Raw genomic sequence first — 22,597 nt, 5'->3', positions numbered from 1 at the left:
TTACTACATGATTCCATATGTGTTATTTCATAGTTTTGATGTCTTCACTATTATTCTACAAAGTAGCAAATAGTAAAAATAAAGAAAAACCCTTGAATGAGTAGGTGTTCTAAAACTTTTGACCGGTAGTGTAGGTATTACAGACTCGGTCAGGGAGAGGTTGAAAATGTCAGTGAAGACACTTGCCAGTTTGTCCGCGCATGCTTTAGTACACATTTGGCTACGGAGAGCGTGATCACACAGTCGTCCGGAACAGCTGGTGCTCTCATGCATGCCTTAGTGTTGCTTGCCTCGAAGAGATTATAAAAGGCATTTAGCTCGTCTGGTAGGCTCGCGTCACTGGGCAGCTCGCGGCTGGGTTTCCCTTTGTAGTCCGTAATAGTTTTCAAGCGCTGCTACATCCGACGAGCGTCAGAGCCAGTGTAGTAGGCTAGAGCTGCCGCTTTCAAGGAGCGGGACACTAATCCGGATGCTTATAAGAAATCTGAAGCTTTGCCTGTTTGATGGTTCGTCTGAGGGCATAGCGGGACTTCTTATAAGCATCCAGATTAGTGTCCCGCTCCTTGAAAGCGGCAGCTCTAGCCTTTCGCTCGGTGCGGATGTTGCCTGTAATCCATGGGATATGTACGTACGGTCACTGTGGGGACGACGTCGTTGATGCACTTATTGATGAAGCCGGTGACTGAGGTGGTATATTCCTCAATGCCATTGGATGAATCCCAGAACATATTCCAGTCTGTGCTAGCAAAACAGCCCTGTAGCGTAGCATCCGCGTCATCTGACCACTTCCGTATTGAGCGAGTCACTGGTACCTCCTGCTTTAGTTTTTGCTTGTAAGCAGGAATCAGGAGGATATAATTATGGTCAGATTTGCCAAATGGAGGGCGAGGGAGAGCTTTGTATGCATCTCTGTGTGTGGAGTAAAGGTGGTCTAGACTTTTTTTCCCCTCTGGTTGCACATGTGACATGCTGGTAGAAATGAGGTCAAATGGATTTAAGTTTCCCTGCATTAAAGTCCTAGGCCACTAGCAGCGCCGCTTCTGGATGAGCATTTTCTTGTTTGCTCATGGCCTTATACAGCTCATTGAGTGCGGTCTTAGTGCCAGCTTTGGTTTGTGGTGGTAAATAGACAGCTACGAGGTACTCTGCCTGAGACATCCTTAATATTAGAGATCGCGCACCAGCTGTTATTGACAAATAGGCACAGAACAACACCCCTCGTCTTACCGGAGGTAGCTGTTCTGTCTTGCTGATGCACGGAAAACCCAGCCAACTGTATATTATCCATGTCGTCGTTCAGCCATGACACTGTGATATTACAGTTTTTAAAGTCCCGTTGGTAGGATAGTCTCGAACAGAGCTCTTCGAGTTTATTCTCCAGTGATTGCACATTGGCCAATAGAACGGATGGTACAGGCGGGTTACCCACTCGCCTACGAATTCTCACAAGGCAGCCGGATCTGTGTCTCCTCTTCATGCGAATGACCGGGATTTGGGCCTGGTCCGGGAGATTTGGGCCTGGTCCTTAGCGTCAGGTTGTTCATCTGGCCTGCAGAGGTAGCGTACAGTAAATTCAATGAGTGTTATCATCTCTGACTCTAAGGGGCATGGGCTGCTCAACATAATAAGAGTTAACTGCTCTGGTAACGTTATAAGAACACAATCATGAAACAATTTATTGACATACAAATGGGGTAATTTGTGCAAAAATGACCCCATCATTCAGAATTGAGGGGGGATATCTTTACTGAAGATAAACTACACAGTTGACAGATGTGGTTGACCACCAAGCTATAACTGTCATACCAAGGAGATTGTTCATACAAACACAAAATAAGGTTTTGCCTCATCATCTTGACAGCTAGCTTCATTTTGGAAAGGCTAATCTGGCTCAATACATTATGCATTCAATTCCATTCAAACCAATTTAGTAAAACATTGTTACCAAAAGGAAAGCATGGATTAAGTAACCTTGAAGATACCTTTTATGTTCAAGAATGTCTCTTCAATCGAACGTCATTCGTCTCTCTTCCTGAATAAACAATGCATAATTTCCCACCTAGAATTCTAAAAGGGGAGTTAAAATTGAGTTAATTTAGATATCGGAAAGCGAATTATATGAGTTGTAAAATATGATAACAGTTACATAGAAATTACTTGACTATATAATGAATACTGTATTTCATCAATGAGGACTATTCATTTTTCCTTTGACCAAATGAATCCCACTCTTGAGATGGTATACTCCGGCACCGGCATACACCGGGACACAAGATATGTCAGAGCGGTTTGATAACGTTGATCTTGCCAGACAAAGCGAGTACCCATCATGGCCGCGGTGTGTACTGCCTCCCGTGTCCTCGCCAAAAAGGTGCTGTCAGCCAAGGCGGTAAGTATTTGGAAACAAACTGTTGCTTTAGTATATCACTATGAACTACTTTATATGTTGGCTTCGTGAATGTGTCCATATGAGCTGATATTCGCAGTACCTTGTTTGGTAACATCAGTAGGTCAATGATGGTTCACCATTGCTGTGGTTTCGTAACGTAGTCAACGTTAGCTACTGTAGCTATCATTTTCTATACAATACGAAGAGGGCGCTAGCTTCGTTTCTGTCGCAGTTTCAATGTTGTCATTTTACATTTCCATGGCAATTCGATTCTGACGAATAACTTGATTAATATACTTTGTATTGCTTGAGTATTTCGGTGGGTTGAATCTTGCTGTAGCCATAAACATCAGTGCATTGAAGGTCAAGCAAGGCAAGTTACCTAAGAATCTGTTAGCAATGTGGCTAACCAAGCATTAGCCTAGTTCCCAGTGGGCCAATTCGTTTTTCATGGCCCGGTGCCCCGGTGATGCGGTGTATGTAGTTTTTTTGGGACAATTGCATTGGCCCTAAGGCGAAATATCCAATCACCGGGTAACCGGGCCATGCAAAACGAACTGTTGGCTGAGTTCGTTTGTGTTGTCAGTAAAAACACTGATTTATATTTTATCACAAATAATGTCTCTCGACTGTTTTTCTTTTGAATGAATGCTGTGTTTTAAGAGGGGATGTTGAGACTGGCACATTTTTAGCTAGCTAGAGTTGTTTTGAGGATGTTTGGTTGCGGACGAAAAGCAAGGAAGCTGTTTGTTTAGATGGGAGGACGTGAGAATACTATACGATGCCAGAGACATTTACCTAGCTATATGATTTTGAAATCAATATATTTGTCACGACATTATAATGTAAATTAGTCTGAACACTCCTACAAATTAGTCTGTGTTTACACACCTACAAATGTGTATCTTTCCTCTCAGAAATATTGGTTGAAATGCTTTTAAGAAGCCCTATTGTACACGTGTAATGATTTTGTAACACAACTAGGCAACTTTGTTGAGGCAGTGTTCTCACCTTAGTTATGTCACAATCAGCTGGTTGGGTTTCTGCTGCATTTGAAAACAGTGAGCAAACTAGACTAACTTTAGAAACCCATAGTAAAGGCATACATTGACTTGAAAAAACCCATTCCATTGTGTGGATTAGCCGAGTGTTATTTAAGCAATTTAGTACTTTCATCAATAGCCAAGCATAGCCTATGAGTTAGGCCTATATTTACCAAGTTTTCCCCCCCAATTTAGCTTCCGGCAGTATCCCAGAGCTCCAGGAAGCTCCACTTCTCAATCTATGGGAAGAACAACTCTAAAGTGTCAGATGGCGTAAGTCTGCATACTCCCATGTTCATCATTGACAGTACTGTATGAATGGATTCAATATTTTTTTGCACAAACTATATTGACTTTTAGATTGTTATTTGTCTCAGTGCTTGTAGAGGCAATTTGTATAAACAAAACTCTAACTAGAGAAAATACTGAAATGTAGCTATATGGTTTGTGACTGTTTTGTGGGTCCTTGCTTACAGATCTCCACACAGTACCCCGTGGTAGACCATGAGTTTGATGCGGTGGTTGTGGGTGCCGGCGGAGCAGGTCTGCGTGCTGCTTTCGGCCTGTCTGAGGCTGGCTTCAACACAGCTTGTGTCACAAAGCTGTTCCCCACCAGGTCACACACGGTGGCTGCACAGGTAGGTGAAGTTATATCTACAAGAATCAATGGAAAGTGACCATGTCAAAGGAGGGAATATCCCAGATGGTCCCCTTTTTAAGTGAAGTGTTGCGTTTTTAACTGTTCATTATAATGAGGCCACTTTCACTCTGTTTGCATTATCCACAGAAGGCAGCAATGCCATTTAAAATCACAATGACTCAATCATATCCCACTGCAGTGGCGTTATCAGCCACCTTAATGTGTTACACTTGTATTAAGCCTACCTCCATGCAGTCTCTACATAAAGCCGTCCAAAGTTCACGCTGATCATGCACTTTGAAACGGCCCTTGACCAACTCTCTGTACTGACAATATGCCCATTAATTCTGTAAGATTATTTATCTTTCTCCCAGTGGTCCTAAACAGTTGTTTTTGCATTTAGGGTGGGATCAACGCAGCCCTTGGGAACATGGAGGGAGATGATTGGAGGTGGCACTTCTACGACACGGTGAAGGGATCTGATTGGCTGGGAGACCAGGACGCCATCCACTACATGACAGAGCAGGCTCCACATGCCGTGGTGGAGGTGAGACACACACACACACACACATACAGTTTTTCCAGTGCTTTAGATCTGTCAGAGGGATAAAGCAAGACGGGAACTTAAATGAAACTATGCCTCTGACAGTTCTTCTGTGGCAAATATTGTCATGTATGGAAAGGTAACCAACAGCCTCTTGAAAGGGGAGCTGGAAGAAGGGACTATCAGGGGAATGTGGCATGCTAACAGTGGAGATAAAAGCATGGTCCATCAGTGGAGATGGAAGAAGGGTCCATCAGGGGAATGTGGAGATGGAAGAAGGGTCCATCAGGGGAATGTGGCATGCTAACAGTGGAGATGGAAGAAGGGTCCATCAGGGGAATGTGGCATGCTAACAGTGGAGATGGAAGAAGGGTCCATCAGGGGAATGTGGCATGCTAACAGTGGAGATGGAAGAAGGGTCCATCAGGGGAATGTGGCATGCTAACAGTGGAGATGGAAGAAGGGTCCATCAGGGGAATGTGGAGATGGAAGAAGGGTCCATCAGGGGAATGTGGCATGCTAACAGTGGAGATGGAAGAAGGGTCCATCAGGGGAATGTGGCATGCTAACAGTGGAGATGGAAGAAGGGTCCATCAGGGGAATGTGGCATGCTAACAGTGGAGATGGAAGAAGGGTCCATCAGGGGAATGTGGAGATGGAAGAAGGGTCCATCAGGGGAATGTGGCATGCTAACAGTGGAGATGGAAGAAGGGTCCATCAGGGGAATGTGGAGATGGAAGAAGGGTCCATCAGGGGAATGTGGCATGCTAACAGTGGAGATGGAAGAAGGGTCCATCAGGGGAATGTGGCATGCTGTCCTGTCCTCTTTCATCCCTTCTGATGTACCAAAACAAGTGGAAGTGGCCTTTCAATGCCCTTAATCTGCTCTGCAATGTTGTGTAGCTGCCTTTATGTAGACTTAAACAATTTGATTTAATACATTCTGTGTAATTATATAATTAGCTAAAATGCAAGTGTATTAGTGTAATTATGTAGCCTCTAATTTTTGGGGGATTCAGTTGAAATCACCCTAATCACAAAGGATTGGAACAACATCAAAACAAACACTGATAGGCTGATCAAATTAAAGCATTCATGTATTATTTCTTAGCTAACTTAATTTGTCTAGCTTCCTGTTATGAAAATAACTGTTGTGAAGCAGTGATTTGACTGTTTTGCGTCCCCAGCTGGAGAACTTTGGCATGCCCTTCAGCCGTACCGAGGATGGTAAGATCTACCAGAGGGCTTTTGGAGGCCAGAGTCTGAAGTTTGGCAAAGGAGGCCAGGCCCACAGGTGCTGCTGCGTAGCTGACAGAACCGGCCACTCCCTCCTGCACACACTCTACGGACGGGTACGTCACACTCTCTGTACTCAAAATCCCATAATTCACCACTTGCAGTCCTCTGAATCCCCTTTTACTGACACACTGCTTTTAGAATCCCAAAAGTCAAATTCTGACCTGTTTATGCCAGTCAGTCATCTATCACTCTTCTATGCTTCTCACTTATTTAGTCTCTGAGGTATGACACCAGCTACTTTGTGGAGTACTTTGCCCTGGACCTGCTGATGGAGGATGGAGAGTGCAAGGGAGTGATTGCTCTGTGTATGGAGGATGGATCCATCCACCGCTTCAGGTCCAAGAACACGGTCATCGCCACAGGGTATGTATTCAGGTCCAAGAACAGTCATCGCCACAGGGTATGTATTCAGGTCCAAGAACAGTCATCGCCACAGGGTATGTATTCAGGTCCAAGAACAGTCATCGCCACAGGGTATGTATTCAGGTCCAAGGACAGTCATTGCCACAGGGTATGTATTCAGGTCCAAGGACAGTCATTGCCACAGGGTATGTATCTGGTTCTCTGTGTCGGGTGTTTCTGTAGCGAATAAGTATAGTTAGAAGGCTTGTTCCAAATAATCTGGTAACTTTTTTTTTTTAATCCGCACCTGAACAGAAGGTGCCTCCTTGATGACAATTGAAAGTGCTCCTATTGTGCCCTGAGTCTTAATCCTGCCTCTCTGCTCAATCTAGTGGTTATGGCCGTACCTACTTCAGCTGCACCTCAGCCCACACCAGCACAGGAGACGGTAATGCCATGGTGACCCGTGCTGGCCTGCCCTGCCAAGACCTGGAGTTTGTCCAGTTCCACCCCACAGGTCGGTGTCCTATATCAGATTGGCAATAGAGACCTGTCTGCTAGGGAATGAATTTTACGAGACGGAAAGAACATTAAATAAACATTTATTGGAGAAAAATGGATTAGCACTCAGAATAGACCTATCAGAAGTGTCATCTTGAAAATGTTTCTCTGCTTAGTCGGAAGGTAATTGCTGAATAATTATGTGTGTTTCATGACATAGCTAGTATCGTTGATGTCGGATAAGTCAAATGGTCATGTAAGTCAGAGGGCTGGCAGACTAACCCTTTACATACTGTGGATACATAATCATACTATAATTATCATTGGGTGTGAAGTGCCCTCCCTCAGTGCTGGTTTCATATAACTTGTGACCTAACATTATCCCTCTAGGCATCTATGGAGCCGGCTGTCTGATCACAGAGGGTTGCCGTGGTGAGGGAGGAATCCTCATCAACAGCGAGGGTGAGCGCTTCATGGAGCGGTACGCCCCTAACGCCAAGGACCTGGCCTCCAGAGACGTGGTGTCCCGCTCCATTACAATCGAGATCCGAGAGGGCAGGTAAGATCCCCGCCAGGTGTCTTCCATGACCACCCACAGAATCATTGGACTGATGCTAGATAACTGAAACATACAGTGCCTTCAGAAAGTATTCAACCCCTTTGTTATGGCAAGCTTAAATAAGTTCAAGAGTAAAAATGTGCTTAACAAGTCTCATAATAAGTTGCATTGACTCACTCTGTGTGCAATAATTTTTGAATGACTACCTCATCTCTGTAACCCACACATACAATTATCTATGAGGTCCCTTAGTCGAGCAGTGAATTTCACACACAGATTCCACAAAGACCAGGGAGATTTTCCAATGCCACGCAAAGAAGGGCACCTATTGGTAGATGGGTAAAAAAATTAAAAAGCAGACAGGTCCCGTGTAGCTCAGTTGGTAGAGCATGGCGCTTGCAACACCAGGGTTGTGGGTTCGATTCCCACGGGGGGCCAGTATGAAAAATAAATAAAAATTTATGCACTCACTAACTGTAAGTCGCTCTGGATAAGAGCGTCTGCTAAATGACTAAAATGTACAATTTAATTTCTCTTTGAGCATGGTGCAGTTATTAATTACACTTTGGATGGTGTATCAATACACCCAGTCACTACAAAGATAAAGGCATCCTTCCTAACTCAGTTGCCGGAGAGGAAGGAAACCGCTCAGGGATTTCACCATGAGGCCAATGGTGACATTAAAACAGTTACAGTTGAATGGCTATGATAGGAAAGAACTGAGGATGGATAAACATTGTATTTACTCCACAATACTAACTTAAATGACAGTGTTAAAAGAAGGAAGACTCTACAGAATAAATATATTCCAAAGCATGCATCCTGTTTGCAATAAGACACTAAAGTAAAACTGCACAAAAATGTGTCAAAGAAATGAACGTTATGTCCTGAATACAAAGCATTATGTTTGGGGCAAATCCAACACAACACATCACTGAGTACCACTCTTCATATTTTCAAGCATGGTGGTGGCTGCATCATGTTATGGGTATGCTTGTCATCGGCAAGGACTAGGGCGTTTTTTTTAATGATAAAAATAAACGGAATAGAGCTAAGCACAGGCAAAATCCTAGAGGAAAACCTGGTTCAGTCTGCTTTCCAACAGGATACTGGTAGACAAATTCACCTTTCAGCAGGACAATAACCTAAAACACAAGGCCAAATATACACTGAAGCTGCTTACCAAGACGACATTGAATGCTCCTGAGTTGCCTAGTTACAGTTCTGACTTAAATCGGCTTGAAAATCTATGGCAAGAATTGAAAATGGCTGTCTAGCAATGGTCAACAACCAATTTGACAGAGCTTGAAATAAAATTTAAAAAAAGAATGTGCAAATATTGTACTTACCCAGAAAGACTCACAGCTGTAATTGCTGCCAAAGATGATTCTAACATGTATAGGGTGTTAATACTTACAGTATGTAAATGAGATTTCTGTATTTCATTTCAATAAATTAGCAAAAAACATCTAAAAACATGTGTTCACGTTGTCATAATGGGGTATTGTGTGTAGATGGGTCAGATAAAAATAAATAAAAAATCCATCTTGAATTCAGGCTGTATCAAAAAAATGTGGAATAAGTCAAGGGGTATGAATACTTTCTGGAGGCACTGTATGTGGGACGCTGCATGCTCCATGGTTGTCAGACCAGTGATTTGATATTGGCATACACGGTTTTAAAACAACGTGTAAAATGGCTTCAAATAGATATTCAATCTAGAATGCTTTGGTAAACTCAAATCGACCTCAAGAAATGCACTTGAATTTGAATGATGGGAAATTGAATTAATTTGGAATCTACCCACAACTTCCAAATTCCAATGGGGTTGACCCCACCTTGCTATGAGTTTCAGTTGTGAAAGACTACGGTCATGCTAACAGCCCTGTATCTGTGTGACCCAGAGAAACCCCATGTGTACCGGTCATGCTAACAGCCCTGTATCTGTGTCCCTAGGGGATGTGGCCCAGAGAAGGACCATGCGTACCTGCAGCTGCACCATCTCCCCCCACAGCAGCTGGCCACCCGTCTGCCCGGCATCTCTGAGACCGCCATGATCTTCGCCGGCGTGGACGTCACCAAAGAGCCCATCCCTGTCCTGCCCACCGTCCACTACAACATGGGAGGAGTCCCCACCAACTACAGGGGACAGGTAACTAGTAGGACCCATAGAAAAGCCCCCCGTGTAGCTCAGTTGGTAGAGCATGGCACTTGCAACGCCAGGGTTGTGGGTTCGATTCCCACGGGGGGCCAGTATGAAAATGTATGCACTCACTTAACTGTAAGTCGCTCTGGATAAGAGCATCTGCAAAATGACTAAAAATGTTTTTAAAAACTGTCTGCATATTATTATTTTTTTTAAGTCCTGTTGAAGAACCCTAAAATAAGTAGACAGATGCAATGAGAACTGGACCTCCACTAGTTTGGTTACATTAAACCTATATTATATAATAATGATATACTGTCCTGTTCTCCACAGGTCATCACCCACACGCCTGAGGATGGTGACAAGGTGGTGCCAGGGCTGTTTGCCTGTGGCGAGGCTGCCTGTGCCAGTGTCCATGGTGCCAACCGTCTGGGAGCCAACTCCCTGTTGGACCTGGTGGTGTTTGGACGCGCCTGTGCTCACACAATCGCTGACATCTGCACTCCAGGTAACAACTCAATACTCTCTGTTTTTCAACCCTCATCAAGACAAAAAGCACATGCATTAATGCATTGTCCCACAACTTTTCAGTGTAAAGGCCAGGGCAAGACTTCCTTGAAAAAGTATCGCAATGGCACTAACCTGGACGAATAACAGATTTTAAATAGTTAAATACGTTTTTACAATCCTGACAATGTGATGGTTCTGCAGGAGAGAAGCTCTCCCCCCTGAAGCCCAACGCAGGAGAGGAGTCTGTGGCTAACCTGGACAAGCTGAGGTTTGCTGACGGTAGCATGAGGACCTCTGAGATCAGAGTGAACATGCAGAAGGTATGGATCCTAAAAATACAAATGGAACGGATGTCTAACATCCATATTAGGGAATTGACCTTGGATGTTTGTCAAATTTACTGGTAACGGGCTTTAATGAGGACTTGTACAGTACCATCACATCTTCTCTAAGCCTGTGTTCCCCTCTCTCTCTGCTGTCAGACCATGCAGAACCACGCCGCTGTGTTCCGTACCGGCAAGGTCCTGAAGGAGGGATGTGACAAGATGGACGCCATCTACCAGACCCTGGACGACATCAAGACCTTCGACAGAGGTCAGCATCTCATTCCCTCTGCTGATGTGATAGGAATTGTCTTTCAATTGCCCCTTCTAGCAGAGGCAGACCTTTGTTGTCCCATTGTTGGGCTTGGTTGTAAAAACATCAAACATACACGTAAAGATGTTCTGTAGCAGTGTTCAAGTTCTGGCGTTCACTCTGTGTCCTCCCCTCAGGTATTCCCCTCAGGTATTCACTCTGTGTCCTCCCCTCAGGTATTCCCCTCAGGTATTCACTCTGTGTCCTCCCCTCAGGTATTCCCCTCAGGTATTCACTCTGTGTCCTCCCTCAGGTATTCCCCTCAGGTATTCACTCTGTGTCCTCCCCTCAGGTATTCCCCTCAGGTATTCACTCTGTGTCCTCCCCTCAGGTATTCCCCTCAGGTATTCACTCTGTGTCCTCCCCTCAGGTATTCCCCTCAGGTATTCACTCTGTGTCCTCCCCTCAGGTATTCCCCTCAGGTATTCACTCTGTGTCCTCCCCTCAGGTATTCCCCTCAGGTATTCACTCTGTGTCCTCCCCTCAGGTATTCCCCTCAGGTATTCACTCTGTCTCTTCCCCTCAGGTATTGTGTGGAACACTGACCTGGTGGAGACCCTAGAGCTGCAGAACCTTATGCTGAACGCTGTGCAGACCATCAACTCCGCCGAGCAGCGCCAGGAGAGCAGGGGAGCCCACTCCAGAGAGGACTTCAAGGTAAGAACAAACCACTCCTATATTAGCCTGGTCCGCAATGAGAATTTGTTTTCTGGCAAAGTGAGATTACTTCTTCTATGCATTCAGTGGTTTCATTTTGTTTCACAGTAGGGGTCTTGATGTGGATTTTTTTTTGGGATATTGACAGACAATGCTTTTAATGCTGTAAACATCCACCATAAAACAACTATAGGAGCTCTCTCCAGCAGTAGTTGTAACAATATGTAGACTGATGTCATTCTGAAAGAGGCCTATGTAACATTGCAGGACCGTATGGATGAGCTTGACTACGCCAAGCCTCTGGCGGGACAGGTGAGGAAGCCCATGGAAGAGCACTGGAGGAAACACACCCTGTCCACTGTGGATCATAAGACAGGGAAGGTAAGTACGCTCACAAAACCAAGTCCATGTCTAATTGTGTTAACTTCAGATTTATTTTATTTTTCTAAATATAAATGACAGGATTAATTGTAACTAGGGTTGGTATAACTGGGGAAGCCAAGCCAGGGGGCCATATTACAACCTGTGTTGTGATAATTGCGTTGTTTGCTCTATAACCTGTTAGTTCGTATGCCTTGCCACCATGATATATAGGCCTAAGTCCAAGACAAAAAGAAGACAGTGGCAGAATAAATTCAACCACACCTTTGTTTCATCGCAAAACCGGAGAGCAACCTCTGTCCGGTGGAGTCCACAAAGCACATTACATGTAACAAACAGATAAATGACCTACAGCATGGTCAATCAAGTTAATGTTTCCGACATTTTCCAACTACTAAACAACTATTGATTTAGAACCACAGAGAGTTACCGCAAGTCGCAAAGAAAACAGGAGCTGCCTCCACTACTCCAGCAACATTTCAACTTCAACATTTCAACATCATCAAATCACCTCTGCTTAGTCTAATAGTGACAACTAAAAGATTCCAAAAACAATTTAGTCCAATCAACGTAAGCTATATATCATATGGCTGTCCATGATGCTGATTTCTGTGTGTGTGCGTAAGTAGAAAAAACATGTTGACTCACCCTACTTGTAGAGAAACGCCAATGACATCATCATCCTCTTTCATGTTGCCTAAACGGTCTATGACTGTGTCATACAGTTCACCCTTTTAGTTTTTGTTGTCCTCGGCTACCTGGCTAAAATACTGGCTCGCTAGCCCAACTTCCTTTCATGGGCAATCACTAGCCAGTTAGTTAACATTAGCCTACTACATCTAGCTACATATTGAACTTACATCCTCTCAGGCCAGAGGCACAATGTATGAATTTAGGGTTGGATCAGAATCGCCGTTATAATCGTTGGCCAGTACGGATAATTAAGGAAAACCACAGGTCCAAATCCCTATCTCCATCCAGGGCCAATTTTTGCCCACCTGAGGACAACAACGGAACAATTCAAGTTTTTTTTCTGTCAGTGACGTTTGGCTTGTTGTGATTTGGTCTGAAGCCAAATCCAAACTGGCTTCCCTTGACACTTTTTTGTGTACCAGGACCATTCACAGCTGAGCTCACTCAGTTTAGCTCAACGCTGATTTGGTTATTATTGTATAAAAAAAATGTATATCAAGGGAGGCCAAATGCTCGCTGGCTTCGCTAGCATTCAATGCTACGGGCGGCAACAGTAGAATACTCTTATTGACCATAGATGGGCTTCACGTACAGAGACCGTGTCGGTGAGATACATTCAGCCCTTTGCCAATTGAAGGAAAATTATGAAACACAGAGACGAACGATACATTATTTTATTTAGTATTTTTTTCTTGATACATTTTTTTTTGGGGGGGGGGTTTATTTATATTTATTTCACCTTTATTTAACCAGGTAAGCCAGTTGAGAACAAGTTCTCATTTACAACTGCGACCTGGCCAAGATAAAGCAAAGCAGTGCGATTTTAAAAACAACAACAACACAGAGTTACATATGGGGTAAACAAAACGTACAGTCAATAACACAATAGAAAATCTATATACAGTGTGTGCAAATGTAGTAAGTTATGGAGGTAAGGCAATAAATAGGCCATAGTGCAAAATAGGAAGCCGATTCTAGATTTAACTTTGGATTGGAGATGCTTAATGTGAGTCTTGAAGGAGAGTTTACGGTCTAACCGGACACCTAGGTATTTGTAGTTGTCCACATATTCTAAGTCAGACCCGCCGAGAGTAGTGATTCTAGTCGGGTGGGCGGGTTCAAGCAGCGTTCAATTGAAGAGCATGCATTTAGTTTTACTAACGTTTAAGAGCAGTTGGAGGCTATGGAAGGAGTGTTGTATGGCATTGAAGCTCGTTTGGAGGTTTGTTAGCACAGTGTCCAATGAAGGGCCAGATGTATACAAAATGGTGTCGTCTGCGTAGAGGTGGATCTGAGTCACCAGCAGCAAGAGCGACATCATTGATATACACAGAGAAAAGAGTCGGCCCAAGAATTGAACCCAGTGGCACCCCCATAGAGACTGCCAGAGGTCCAGACAACAGGCACTCCGATTTGACACATTGAACTCTATCTGAGAAGTAGTTGGTGAACCAGGCGAGGCAGTCATAATATCGTTTAGGACCTTGAGCGTGGCTGAGGTGCACCCATGACCAGCTCGGAAACCATTATAGCCTGGCTTCCCTTGGCATCTGTGAATACATGCCACTGTAGTTATACTTAACTTATAGTTAGTTATAAGCAGTGGCGTAGCATACTGTTGGTATTTCCAAATACCCCGGTACACGGTATAATGCCCAAGCCTAATTGTAACATACGTTCATGCTTAATGGCACAATAATAGCAGTCTAGGTACATGCCAATGTACATTTGCCATCACTCACCTCATTTCTCCCTTTTTGTGCTTTTGTTACAGGTAACTCTGAAATACAGACCGGTTATTGATAACTCACTGGATGCAGAGGACTGTGCTGCTATCCCTCCTGCCATCCGTTCCTATTAAGCACATATCTATCCAATGCCAACTATTTTATGTATGATCAGAATTTAGGCTTTTGCAGTGATCATTTATATGAAGTTTCAACAGGACTCTCCTTTTGCTCATAAATACTATACGTGACAATAATAAACTGAAACCTACTGTAAACTTAAGAGAAATGTGCAAACTTGACTGTTTTGTGTGTACTTTAAACTTTCACCACATTTGCTATAGTTCTTACAGGCAAATACATATTTAAATATTGAATGATTCTAGAAATCTGTGTAAAAAGAAAAGCGCAATCACGGTTGGGGGTTGGGGGGGGGGGGGGAAACCCCATGTTTAAGATATCCACACACAATGCCAATACAATACTCCATTTGTTAACTCGGTGGCCGCCTTTGCTCAAGGAAACGCACATTTTCTCAGCTGTATGTAAAGTTCTGTTGATCTTGCTAGCTTCATGTATTGTTGGTTTTATCTTCATAATAAAGATGCTCAAATAACTAAATTCCTCCTGTCTGAGAGTGACTGTAGTGCATCTCCACAATGCCATGTCCGTGTTCCATCTGAAATACAATACATTGACATTTTAGTCATTTAGTAGACACTCTTATCCAGAGCGACTTACAGTTAGTGAGTGCATACATTTTTCATACAATAGTCGCCGGAGCAAGCGCCAGCAAACCAGAGTTAAATGTGTATTTTGAATACAAAAGTGTTTAAGATGAAAGTAATAGAATTACATGTATGTATTTTAAACCATTTGCACTTATGCAAATTACTTCTGACGGGACCGGTTGTTAACATCCACTCTGACCACACCCCTACAAAGAATAACTAAACAATGCCTTTCTATTATCAATTGCATTGTGATAATACTTGTAAAAAAAAACGTTTATTCATGAATTCCGAGGGTCCTGTGAAAGTTTGTGCATGTTTCATATGCATATGACCTTCGGTTTCACAGAGAAATGGGCAGAACCGGAACTTCATGTAGTTCATTTCCGCTATCTGGTCCGTCCAGCAAAACCTTCCTCAAGACAGTTTAACAATGGCTGAACGAGGATACAGTTTCTCCCTCACTACCTTCAGGTAAAGTAAAAGAAAAATAAATTTCTGCATCGCAAAACAAAACGTAGTCAATTAACACCTTACCGTGAGGCCATATTCTACTATAATTGTGATCTTGTTCTTGCTCAATGGCCATTAAATACACTTGAGGCAACTCTGCAAGAGATGCAGTGTCACGCCGATGCTAACTAGCTAGCTTCCTACCGGTAGCTGTTGAAGCGAGCTAGCTAGCGTAAGCCAATTGATAGCTCTGTAATTTAGGCTAATGTCTAAATATTTGTAGCTACTGCAGTGGCTAGCAATTTGTTTTACACCCCCCGTCGAGTTTTGGTTACAGGCTACACAGTTAGCTAGATGTAACTGATTAACTTACAACATTTCTATTAACAGGTGTAGGTTAGTGCTATAACTAACGTTATCTAGTTACATATCTTCCTTGTTCCTAACAGCCCCTCTGGGAAGCTGGTCCAAATTGAATATGCCCTGGCAGCAGTGGCCGCAGGTGCACCCGCTGTAGGAATTAAAGGTGAGTAGTTAAATTAAAACATTTTGATGCAGGTAGTTTACATCCACCTTGTCTATTTATTCAGTGTTTTTATTGATTTAATTAATCAGTGCCCATCCAATTCAACACCTCAACAGACTTATACACAACTGAACATTGACTTTCATTATCACCTCAAGTAAGGAGAGCTGATTCCAAGCGTTGTCACTTCGTTTTTCTCCCCTTCCTACAGCCTCAAATGGAGTTGTCTTGGCAACAGAGAAGAAACAGAAGTCCATCCTGTACGACGAGACCAGTGTTCACAAAGTCGAGCCTATAACCAAACACATTGGTATGGTGTACAGTGGCATGGGACCTGACTACAGGTAATGAGGGAATGGGGAACTCATTCTTACTGAAAATCAACTTCAGCATATAGTATTATACATATTCCACTCCCTATGCACTCTAGTATATTGACTGCTTCATAGAAACATGATGTAGTTGTTTATAGAATATTGCTACGGTCTATGATTTCTTAGCATACATGATTTAAACAAAGTCAATAAACAAGTAAACTAAAGTTACAGACCTTGAGTGTAACGAGACGAGATGCTCTTTGTTGTGTTGACAGGGTGCTGCTCCGGAGAGCCAGGAAGTTGGCCCAGCAGTATTTCCTGGTGTACCAGGAGCCCATACCCACAGCTCAGCTTGTTCAGAGAGTGGCCTCTGTCATGCAGGAGTACACACAGTCAGGGTATGGAGTATGATACTGTAGCTACCTATTGAGGATTTATTTTTTGCTTACCATGACAGTGATTACCAGTTCTCGCTTAGCTTAAATAACCAGAATATAAATGTGGAGTAGTCCAAAAGTCAACTGTTTATTTTTTTAAACCCTTTTTACATACAGTGCATTCGGAAAGTATTCAGACCCCTTGAATTTTTCCACATTTTGTTACGTTACAGCCTTATTCCAAAATGGATTACATGTTTTCCCTCATCAATCTACACACAATACCCCATAATGACAATGCGAAAACAGGCTTTTGCAAATGTATTAAAAATAAAAAACAGAAATACCTTATTTACATAAGTATTCAGACCCTTTGCTCTGATACTCGAAATTGAGCTCAGGTGCATCCTGTTTCCATTGATCATCCTTGAGATGTTTCTACAACTTGATTGGAGTCCACCTGTGGTAAATTAAATTGATTGGACATGATTTAGAAAGGCACACACCTGTCTATATAAGGTCCCACAGTTGACATTGCATGTCGGAGCAAAAACCAAGCCATGAGGCAGGGACTGGGAGACAAGTCATGACCGAGGGAAAGATGAACGGAGCAAAGTACAGAGAGATCCTTGATGAAAACTTGCTCCAGAGTGCTCAGGACCTCAGACTAAGGTTCCCCTTCCAACAGGACAACGACCCTAAGCACACAGCCAAGACAACGCAGGAGTGGCTTCGGGACAAGTCTCTGAATGTCCTTGAGTGGCCCAGCCAGTGCCCGGACTTGAAGCCGATCGAACATCTCTAGAGAGGCCTGAAAATAGCTGTGCAGCAACGCTCCCCATCCAACCTGACAGAGCTTAAGAGGATCTGCAGAGAAGAATGGGAGAAACTCTCCAAATACAGGTGTGCCAAGCTTGTAGCGTCATATCCAAGAAGACTCGAGGCTGTAATCGCTGCCAAAGGTACTTCAACAAAGTACTGAGTAGTGTAAAGGGTCTGAATACTTATGTAAATGTGATATTAACGTTTTTTATTCTTCTTAAATTTGCAAATATTTCTAAACTTTTTTTTGCTTTTTCACTATGGGGTATTGTGTGTAGAACAATTTTAGAATAAGGCTGTAATGTAACAATATGTGGAAAAAGTCAAGGGGTCTGAATACTCTCCGAATGCACTGTAAACAGATGTCACAAAGTGCTTATACAGATACCCAGCCTAAAACCACAAAGAGCAAGCAATGCAGATGTAGAAGCAGAGTGGCTATGGAAAACTCTCTAGAAAGGCAGGAACCTAGGAAGAAACCTAGAGAGGAATCAGACTTCGAGAGGTGGCCAGTCCTCTTCTGGCTGTGCCGGGTGGAGATTATAAAAGTACATGGCCAGATCGTTCTTCAATGTTCCTTTTCAGACTATCAAGTAAGAATCATAGGATGTAATGAAATGACTGGGGGAAATTTTTTTTATGTAATTCAATGAATGTAGTTAATTTGATTTGAACAATGAATGCATTCATGATGGAGTCAACTTGCTTCATGTAGGCTTAAATGTTTTAAAATGTATATTTTGAAATGTTTTGTCTTCTATTGCAGGGGTGTCCGTCCTTTCGGAGTGTCCTTGCTGATCGCCGGTTGGGATGAGGATCGACCATACCTTTTCCAGTCTGATCCGTCTGTAAGGGCTGGTTACCACCATTTGCTATCTGAACATGTTTGTCTTCTGTATTTGTTGCGAGATCATGATGATAATCATGTTTTGATTTCTCTACCCAGGGAGCATATTTTGCCTGGAAAGCAACTGCTATGGGGAAGAACTACGTCAATGGGAAAACATTCCTTGAGAAAAGGTATTTCAATCAATTCTCCCGTCCCCCCAATTGGCACCATATTCCCAGCATCAAATCAAATCAAATTTTATTGGTCACATGCGCCGAATACAACAGGTGCAGACATTACAGTGAAATGCTTACTTACAGCCCTTAACCAACAGTGCATTTATTTTAAACAAAAAAAGTAAGAATAAAACAACAACAAAAAAAGTGTTGAGAAAAAAAGAGCAGAAGTAAAATAAAGTGACAGTAGGGGAGGCTATATATACAGTAAAATAAAGTGACAGTAGGGGAGGCTATATATACAGGGGGTACCGTTGCAGAGTCAATGTGCGGGGGCACCGCTAGTTGAGGTAGTTGAGGTAATATGTACATGTGGGTAGAGTTAAAGTGACTATGCATAAATACTTAACAGAGTAGCAGCAGCGTAAAAAGGATGGGGTGGGGGGGGAGTGCAAATAGTCCGGGTAGCCATGATTAGCTGTTCAGGAGTCTTATGGCTTGGGGGTAGAAGCTGTTGAGAAGTCTTTTGGACCTAGACTTGGCACTCCGGTACCGCTTGCCGTGCGGTAGCAGAGAGAACAGTCTATGACTAGGGTGGCTGGAGTCTTTGACAATTTTGAGGGCCTTCCTCTGACACCGCCTGGTATAGAGGTCCTGGATGGCAGGGAGCTTTGCCCCAGTGATGTACTGGGCTGTACGCACTACCCTCTGTAGTGCCTTGCGGTCAGAGGCCAAGCAGTTGCCATACCAGGCGGTGATGCAACCAGTCAGGATGCTCTCGATGGTGCAGCTGTAGAATTTTTTTGAGGATCTGAGGACCCATGCCAAATCTTTTTAGTCTCCTCAGCATGTCGTGTGGCAGTTATGGTTCAACTGCAGTGCTTCGTAACCCTTTGATAAATGTGGGGTAAAGTCATTTGTGTGTCTCCTCACTCAGATACAACGAGGACCTGGAACTGGAAGACGCCATCCACACAGCTATCTTGACATTGAAGGTGAGTTAATCAATTGTAAGCCTCTCCTGCTGGGCTTCTATGTGGAAAGGGCTATACATGAAATGTCCCCTTCTATGCTCTCCTTTTACCTTTATTTAACTAGGCAAGTCAGTTAAGAACAAATTGTTATTTACAATGACGGCCTACACCGGCCAAACCCGGACGACGCTGGGCCAATTGTACCAATTCCTGTCGTCAGATACGTCTTAACAGACCACAGACTCTCTTGTGATCTTTTGACATTTGGGTTATTAGCAGAATCCTGAATGCTATAACTTTTATTCACAGGAAAGCTTCGAGGGTCAGATGACCGAAGACAATATTGAAGTGGGGATCTGCAATGAAGCGGGCTTCAGGCGACTCTCACCCGCAGAAGTGAAAGACTACTTGGCGGCCATTGCTTAAAAAAAAGTGACTCGTGTTGGTGTGACTTGATTTTTCGTATTTGGATATTACTGAAATAATTTAGACTCCTGTATTTTCAACATAACAGCATTTATTTTTTCTTTGTATTCCAGTTTCTCCTTCCCCTCTGACAAGTTCAGTAACTATCAATAAATGCCAGAAACTAAAGCTCCCATGTTTTTCTCTTGTAACTTGTGCTTATCTCACAAAATAAAGGTAAACATTTCCACACAAATACATTAACTGCTTTAAATGACCTTAAGATACATTGTACAACTGTCATCTCTGTACAGTTGTTTGCTTCATAGGCAATTTAACTATACAATGTGTAATAATTTAGTTTTAGTGGCATCTGTATTTATGACTTAGACATATTCCTGGTTATTCCTATGGCTTAGAAATATTCTGCCACCAGGATAAGAAGCGTAACATTGAGGATTGTTGTTTCCTGGCTTATGACCCTGTAGTAGTCTAGAGCTGAGAAAAGCAGAAATACCCAGCAGGCAACCACCAATCTCTGTATGAAGTATATTAACTTCAAACCAGCAATCATAATTTTTCTGCAAAGTGTTTCACAAATTCAGAGAGACTGTATACATGTCCAAATCCCACTTTGGAATCCATACTAATGAAGTCATCCAAGTTCATTTTAGAGTCTGGAACGATAGAAAGAAACCCATTCTTCTGTTAGAAAATCCTGATATCCTTCTCACACAGACAAATTGTGATTTCCATTCAAATATTGAGTGTTGCAAGCAATAAATATGTAATAGGACTGAGATGTACCTGTTGTTTCAATACAAGGATACAGCGGTGGAGGCATGCGCCATGTCCCATCTGCATCTTTCATGTGTGACCGGTCTGAGGCAAACTTCTTCAGGTAGGTATCTGCAGGAATAACTCGCAACTTCCTGGAAAGCGTTGAATAGACAAGCGTCCAACAGTGTTTATCAATGAGGAGAACCGATCACCTTGACACACATACTTGCTTAGAATAAAATAAATAAAAATAACTGAATATGAATACTGGCTTACCTCCAGAAAGCTGGTTTAAGGACCTGATCTGTATGGAAGGCTTCTGTAGTGTAAACATTGAAAGGACAGGAGAAAGGCAGGACAGTATCCAGGTCATAAATAAAGCTCTGTCCCTGCTGATTCTGATGAAGTAGAACAACGTGATAATCCTACAAACAGAATGATAAATGTTATATAGCGACCCGTTGTAATACTTTTGATTAATCTAAAAAATATATATATTTTCACATAATGCTAAAGAAAAGGCAAGGGTGTGGCTTCATATTTCCTCGTTCTGGATTCCTCCATCCTCTGTCTGTCTGAAAGCCAAGGGACACTGCCTACCCAAACAACAGGTTCATCTCCACGACCGGACTTCTGTTTCCATATAGGGATCTGAGAGGAATGGAAATTAATAATTTATAACAGAGTGAAGGGTTAACAAAGATTCACATAACTTCACAATCACTTTTTAACGACCTACAACTCACCATTTTTCTTTCATTTGATATAAAGACTGCATACACCTCGTCCAAAGGTATTTGCGTTTGAGTCTTGATGTGTTCACATAGTTTCCATACATTTTCCTCACTGAAAAAGCAAGATTTTGAAATGTAATTCATGCACCCATTATATTAGCGGACTAAACTCCACTCCATGGTGAATGAAGTTTATGGTCAACTTCACCATAGAGTGGAGTTTAGTCCGCTACCATTATATGTATTTAGCTAGCCACCTAGCGTAGCGTCATTCTGAGCATGCATGCATTGCTGACAATTACCAGTAACAGCTTGTGTACACGCATTCGTCCCTGGATGGAGTGATGTTGACATACTTTGATGAAACGTGTTCTTTATGCATGTCTTCCCTGAAAGTTTAACAGACTGACCCTACAAAATAACGGCATTTAAAAACATAAAACAATGAGCAGTTGATTTTGCAGCAGTCCACATATTTTGGTGTTACATTTTTAAGTATCCGCCGGAGGACGAGAGTCGTCTTCTTCTATGGTATAATGGCGGTCCGCTATTAAGGTGCATGCCGCCACCTACTGTGCTGGAGCGTGCGATCAATCACAGTTTGGCTAATTCTGCACAACTACAAAAAAAAAAATCCCTACTAACTTCTTACAAACCCTCCCCCTCTCCCAAAACCCTCCCAACCTCAACGTAGCATAAGCTCCAGGTACTTTTGATCTTCTTCCTATTGAGAGTTTCCATTTAAAGAATTTTCCCTTGCTGAACATGGCTACCACATGATAATAGCAGTCTACCCTTTCCAATGAACCGGGCTAGCTTGACTTCACCTATCTCTTTCTTTATGTCATTGGTTAATGGGATAGGGTGTAGATGCGGCCCTGTGGTCACATCAAACACCATCACAACTTTCTACTCCGAGACATCATTACTCTGGTTCCCTACTTTCACCCTCTCAACGCTCTCTGCACTAGAAGCACCACTGCTTTCAGTAGCATGGTCTCTCTTTTTCCTATTACTTTCCACTACAGACCATTCAGATCCTTGATCCTCATCCTCCCGACCCATATCATCAGAACTATCATCCATATTGATCGCATTCCAGCGCAGCTGTAGCTTCTCCAACCTTCTCTCCATAGCCTCCATCGCTGCATCCTCTGAAAACCACTTCGTAGCCAAACTAATAAAGGTAGCCTAGTAGTTAAGAGCGTTGGTCCAGTAACCGAAAGGTTGCTGTTTCGAAATACTAGTTTAAAAGTCTGTCGTTGTGCCCCTGAGCAAGCAACTTAACCCTAGTTTCTCTGGATAAGAGTGTCTACTAAAATGTAAATGTTTCTTAATTTTTCCCTTCCTATCACCGGCATGGACGTCGCCACATTTCACATGCTACGCAGGAGTTTGTCGGTAGG

General features: G+C 42.9%; 3 protein-coding genes and 1 long non-coding RNA gene across 4 annotated transcripts; 2 read left to right on the top strand and 2 right to left on the bottom strand.

Moving 5' to 3' along the window:
* Positions 1-1,464: 1,464 nt before the first annotated feature.
* On the bottom strand, positions 1,465-2,819 carry LOC121586818. The gene is made up of 3 exons (XR_006003965.2): positions 2,490-2,819; positions 1,983-2,067; positions 1,465-1,549 (listed from the first exon to the last, which is right to left on the bottom strand). It is a non-coding gene; the product is annotated as an uncharacterized LOC121586818 (long non-coding RNA).
* On the top strand, positions 2,281-14,688 carry LOC121586792 (succinate dehydrogenase [ubiquinone] flavoprotein subunit, mitochondrial). The gene is made up of 15 exons (XM_041903784.2): positions 2,281-2,389; positions 3,628-3,705; positions 3,909-4,070; positions 4,476-4,619; positions 5,804-5,968; positions 6,130-6,278; positions 6,650-6,774; positions 7,149-7,317; positions 9,274-9,469; positions 9,797-9,971; positions 10,175-10,293; positions 10,456-10,567; positions 11,136-11,266; positions 11,534-11,647; positions 14,115-14,688. Exons 1-15 carry the CDS (start codon positions 2,330-2,332, stop codon positions 14,199-14,201), a joined length of 1,986 nt encoding a protein of 661 aa, XP_041759718.1. The 5' UTR covers positions 2,281-2,329; the 3' UTR covers positions 14,202-14,688.
* A 477-nt stretch (positions 14,689-15,165) lies between these two features.
* psma2b (proteasome 20S subunit alpha 2b) lies at positions 15,166-19,866 on the top strand. The gene is made up of 8 exons (XM_041903802.1): positions 15,166-15,272; positions 15,701-15,777; positions 15,989-16,121; positions 16,370-16,492; positions 18,060-18,141; positions 18,240-18,313; positions 19,236-19,293; positions 19,582-19,866. Exons 1-8 carry the CDS (start codon positions 15,232-15,234, stop codon positions 19,696-19,698), a joined length of 705 nt encoding a protein of 234 aa, XP_041759736.1. The 5' UTR covers positions 15,166-15,231; the 3' UTR covers positions 19,699-19,866.
* On the bottom strand, positions 19,770-21,704 carry wdyhv1 (WDYHV motif containing 1). Its single transcript, XM_041903808.2, has 6 exons — positions 21,494-21,704; positions 21,204-21,303; positions 21,058-21,108; positions 20,734-20,882; positions 20,485-20,609; positions 19,770-20,354 (listed from the first exon to the last, which is right to left on the bottom strand). The coding sequence occupies exons 1-6, from the start codon at positions 21,571-21,573 to the stop codon at positions 20,248-20,250; spliced, it is 612 nt and encodes a 203-aa protein (XP_041759742.2). The 5' UTR covers positions 21,574-21,704; the 3' UTR covers positions 19,770-20,247.
* Between the last annotated feature and the right edge of the window lie 893 nt (positions 21,705-22,597).

This window comes from Coregonus clupeaformis, chromosome 17 (genome assembly GCF_020615455.1).
Source record: "Coregonus clupeaformis isolate EN_2021a chromosome 17, ASM2061545v1, whole genome shotgun sequence".
Lineage (NCBI taxonomy): Eukaryota > Metazoa > Chordata > Actinopteri > Salmoniformes > Salmonidae > Coregonus > Coregonus clupeaformis.
The sequence above is the reverse complement of the archived record's forward strand: the minus strand, read 5'-3'. Positions and strand labels throughout refer to the sequence as shown.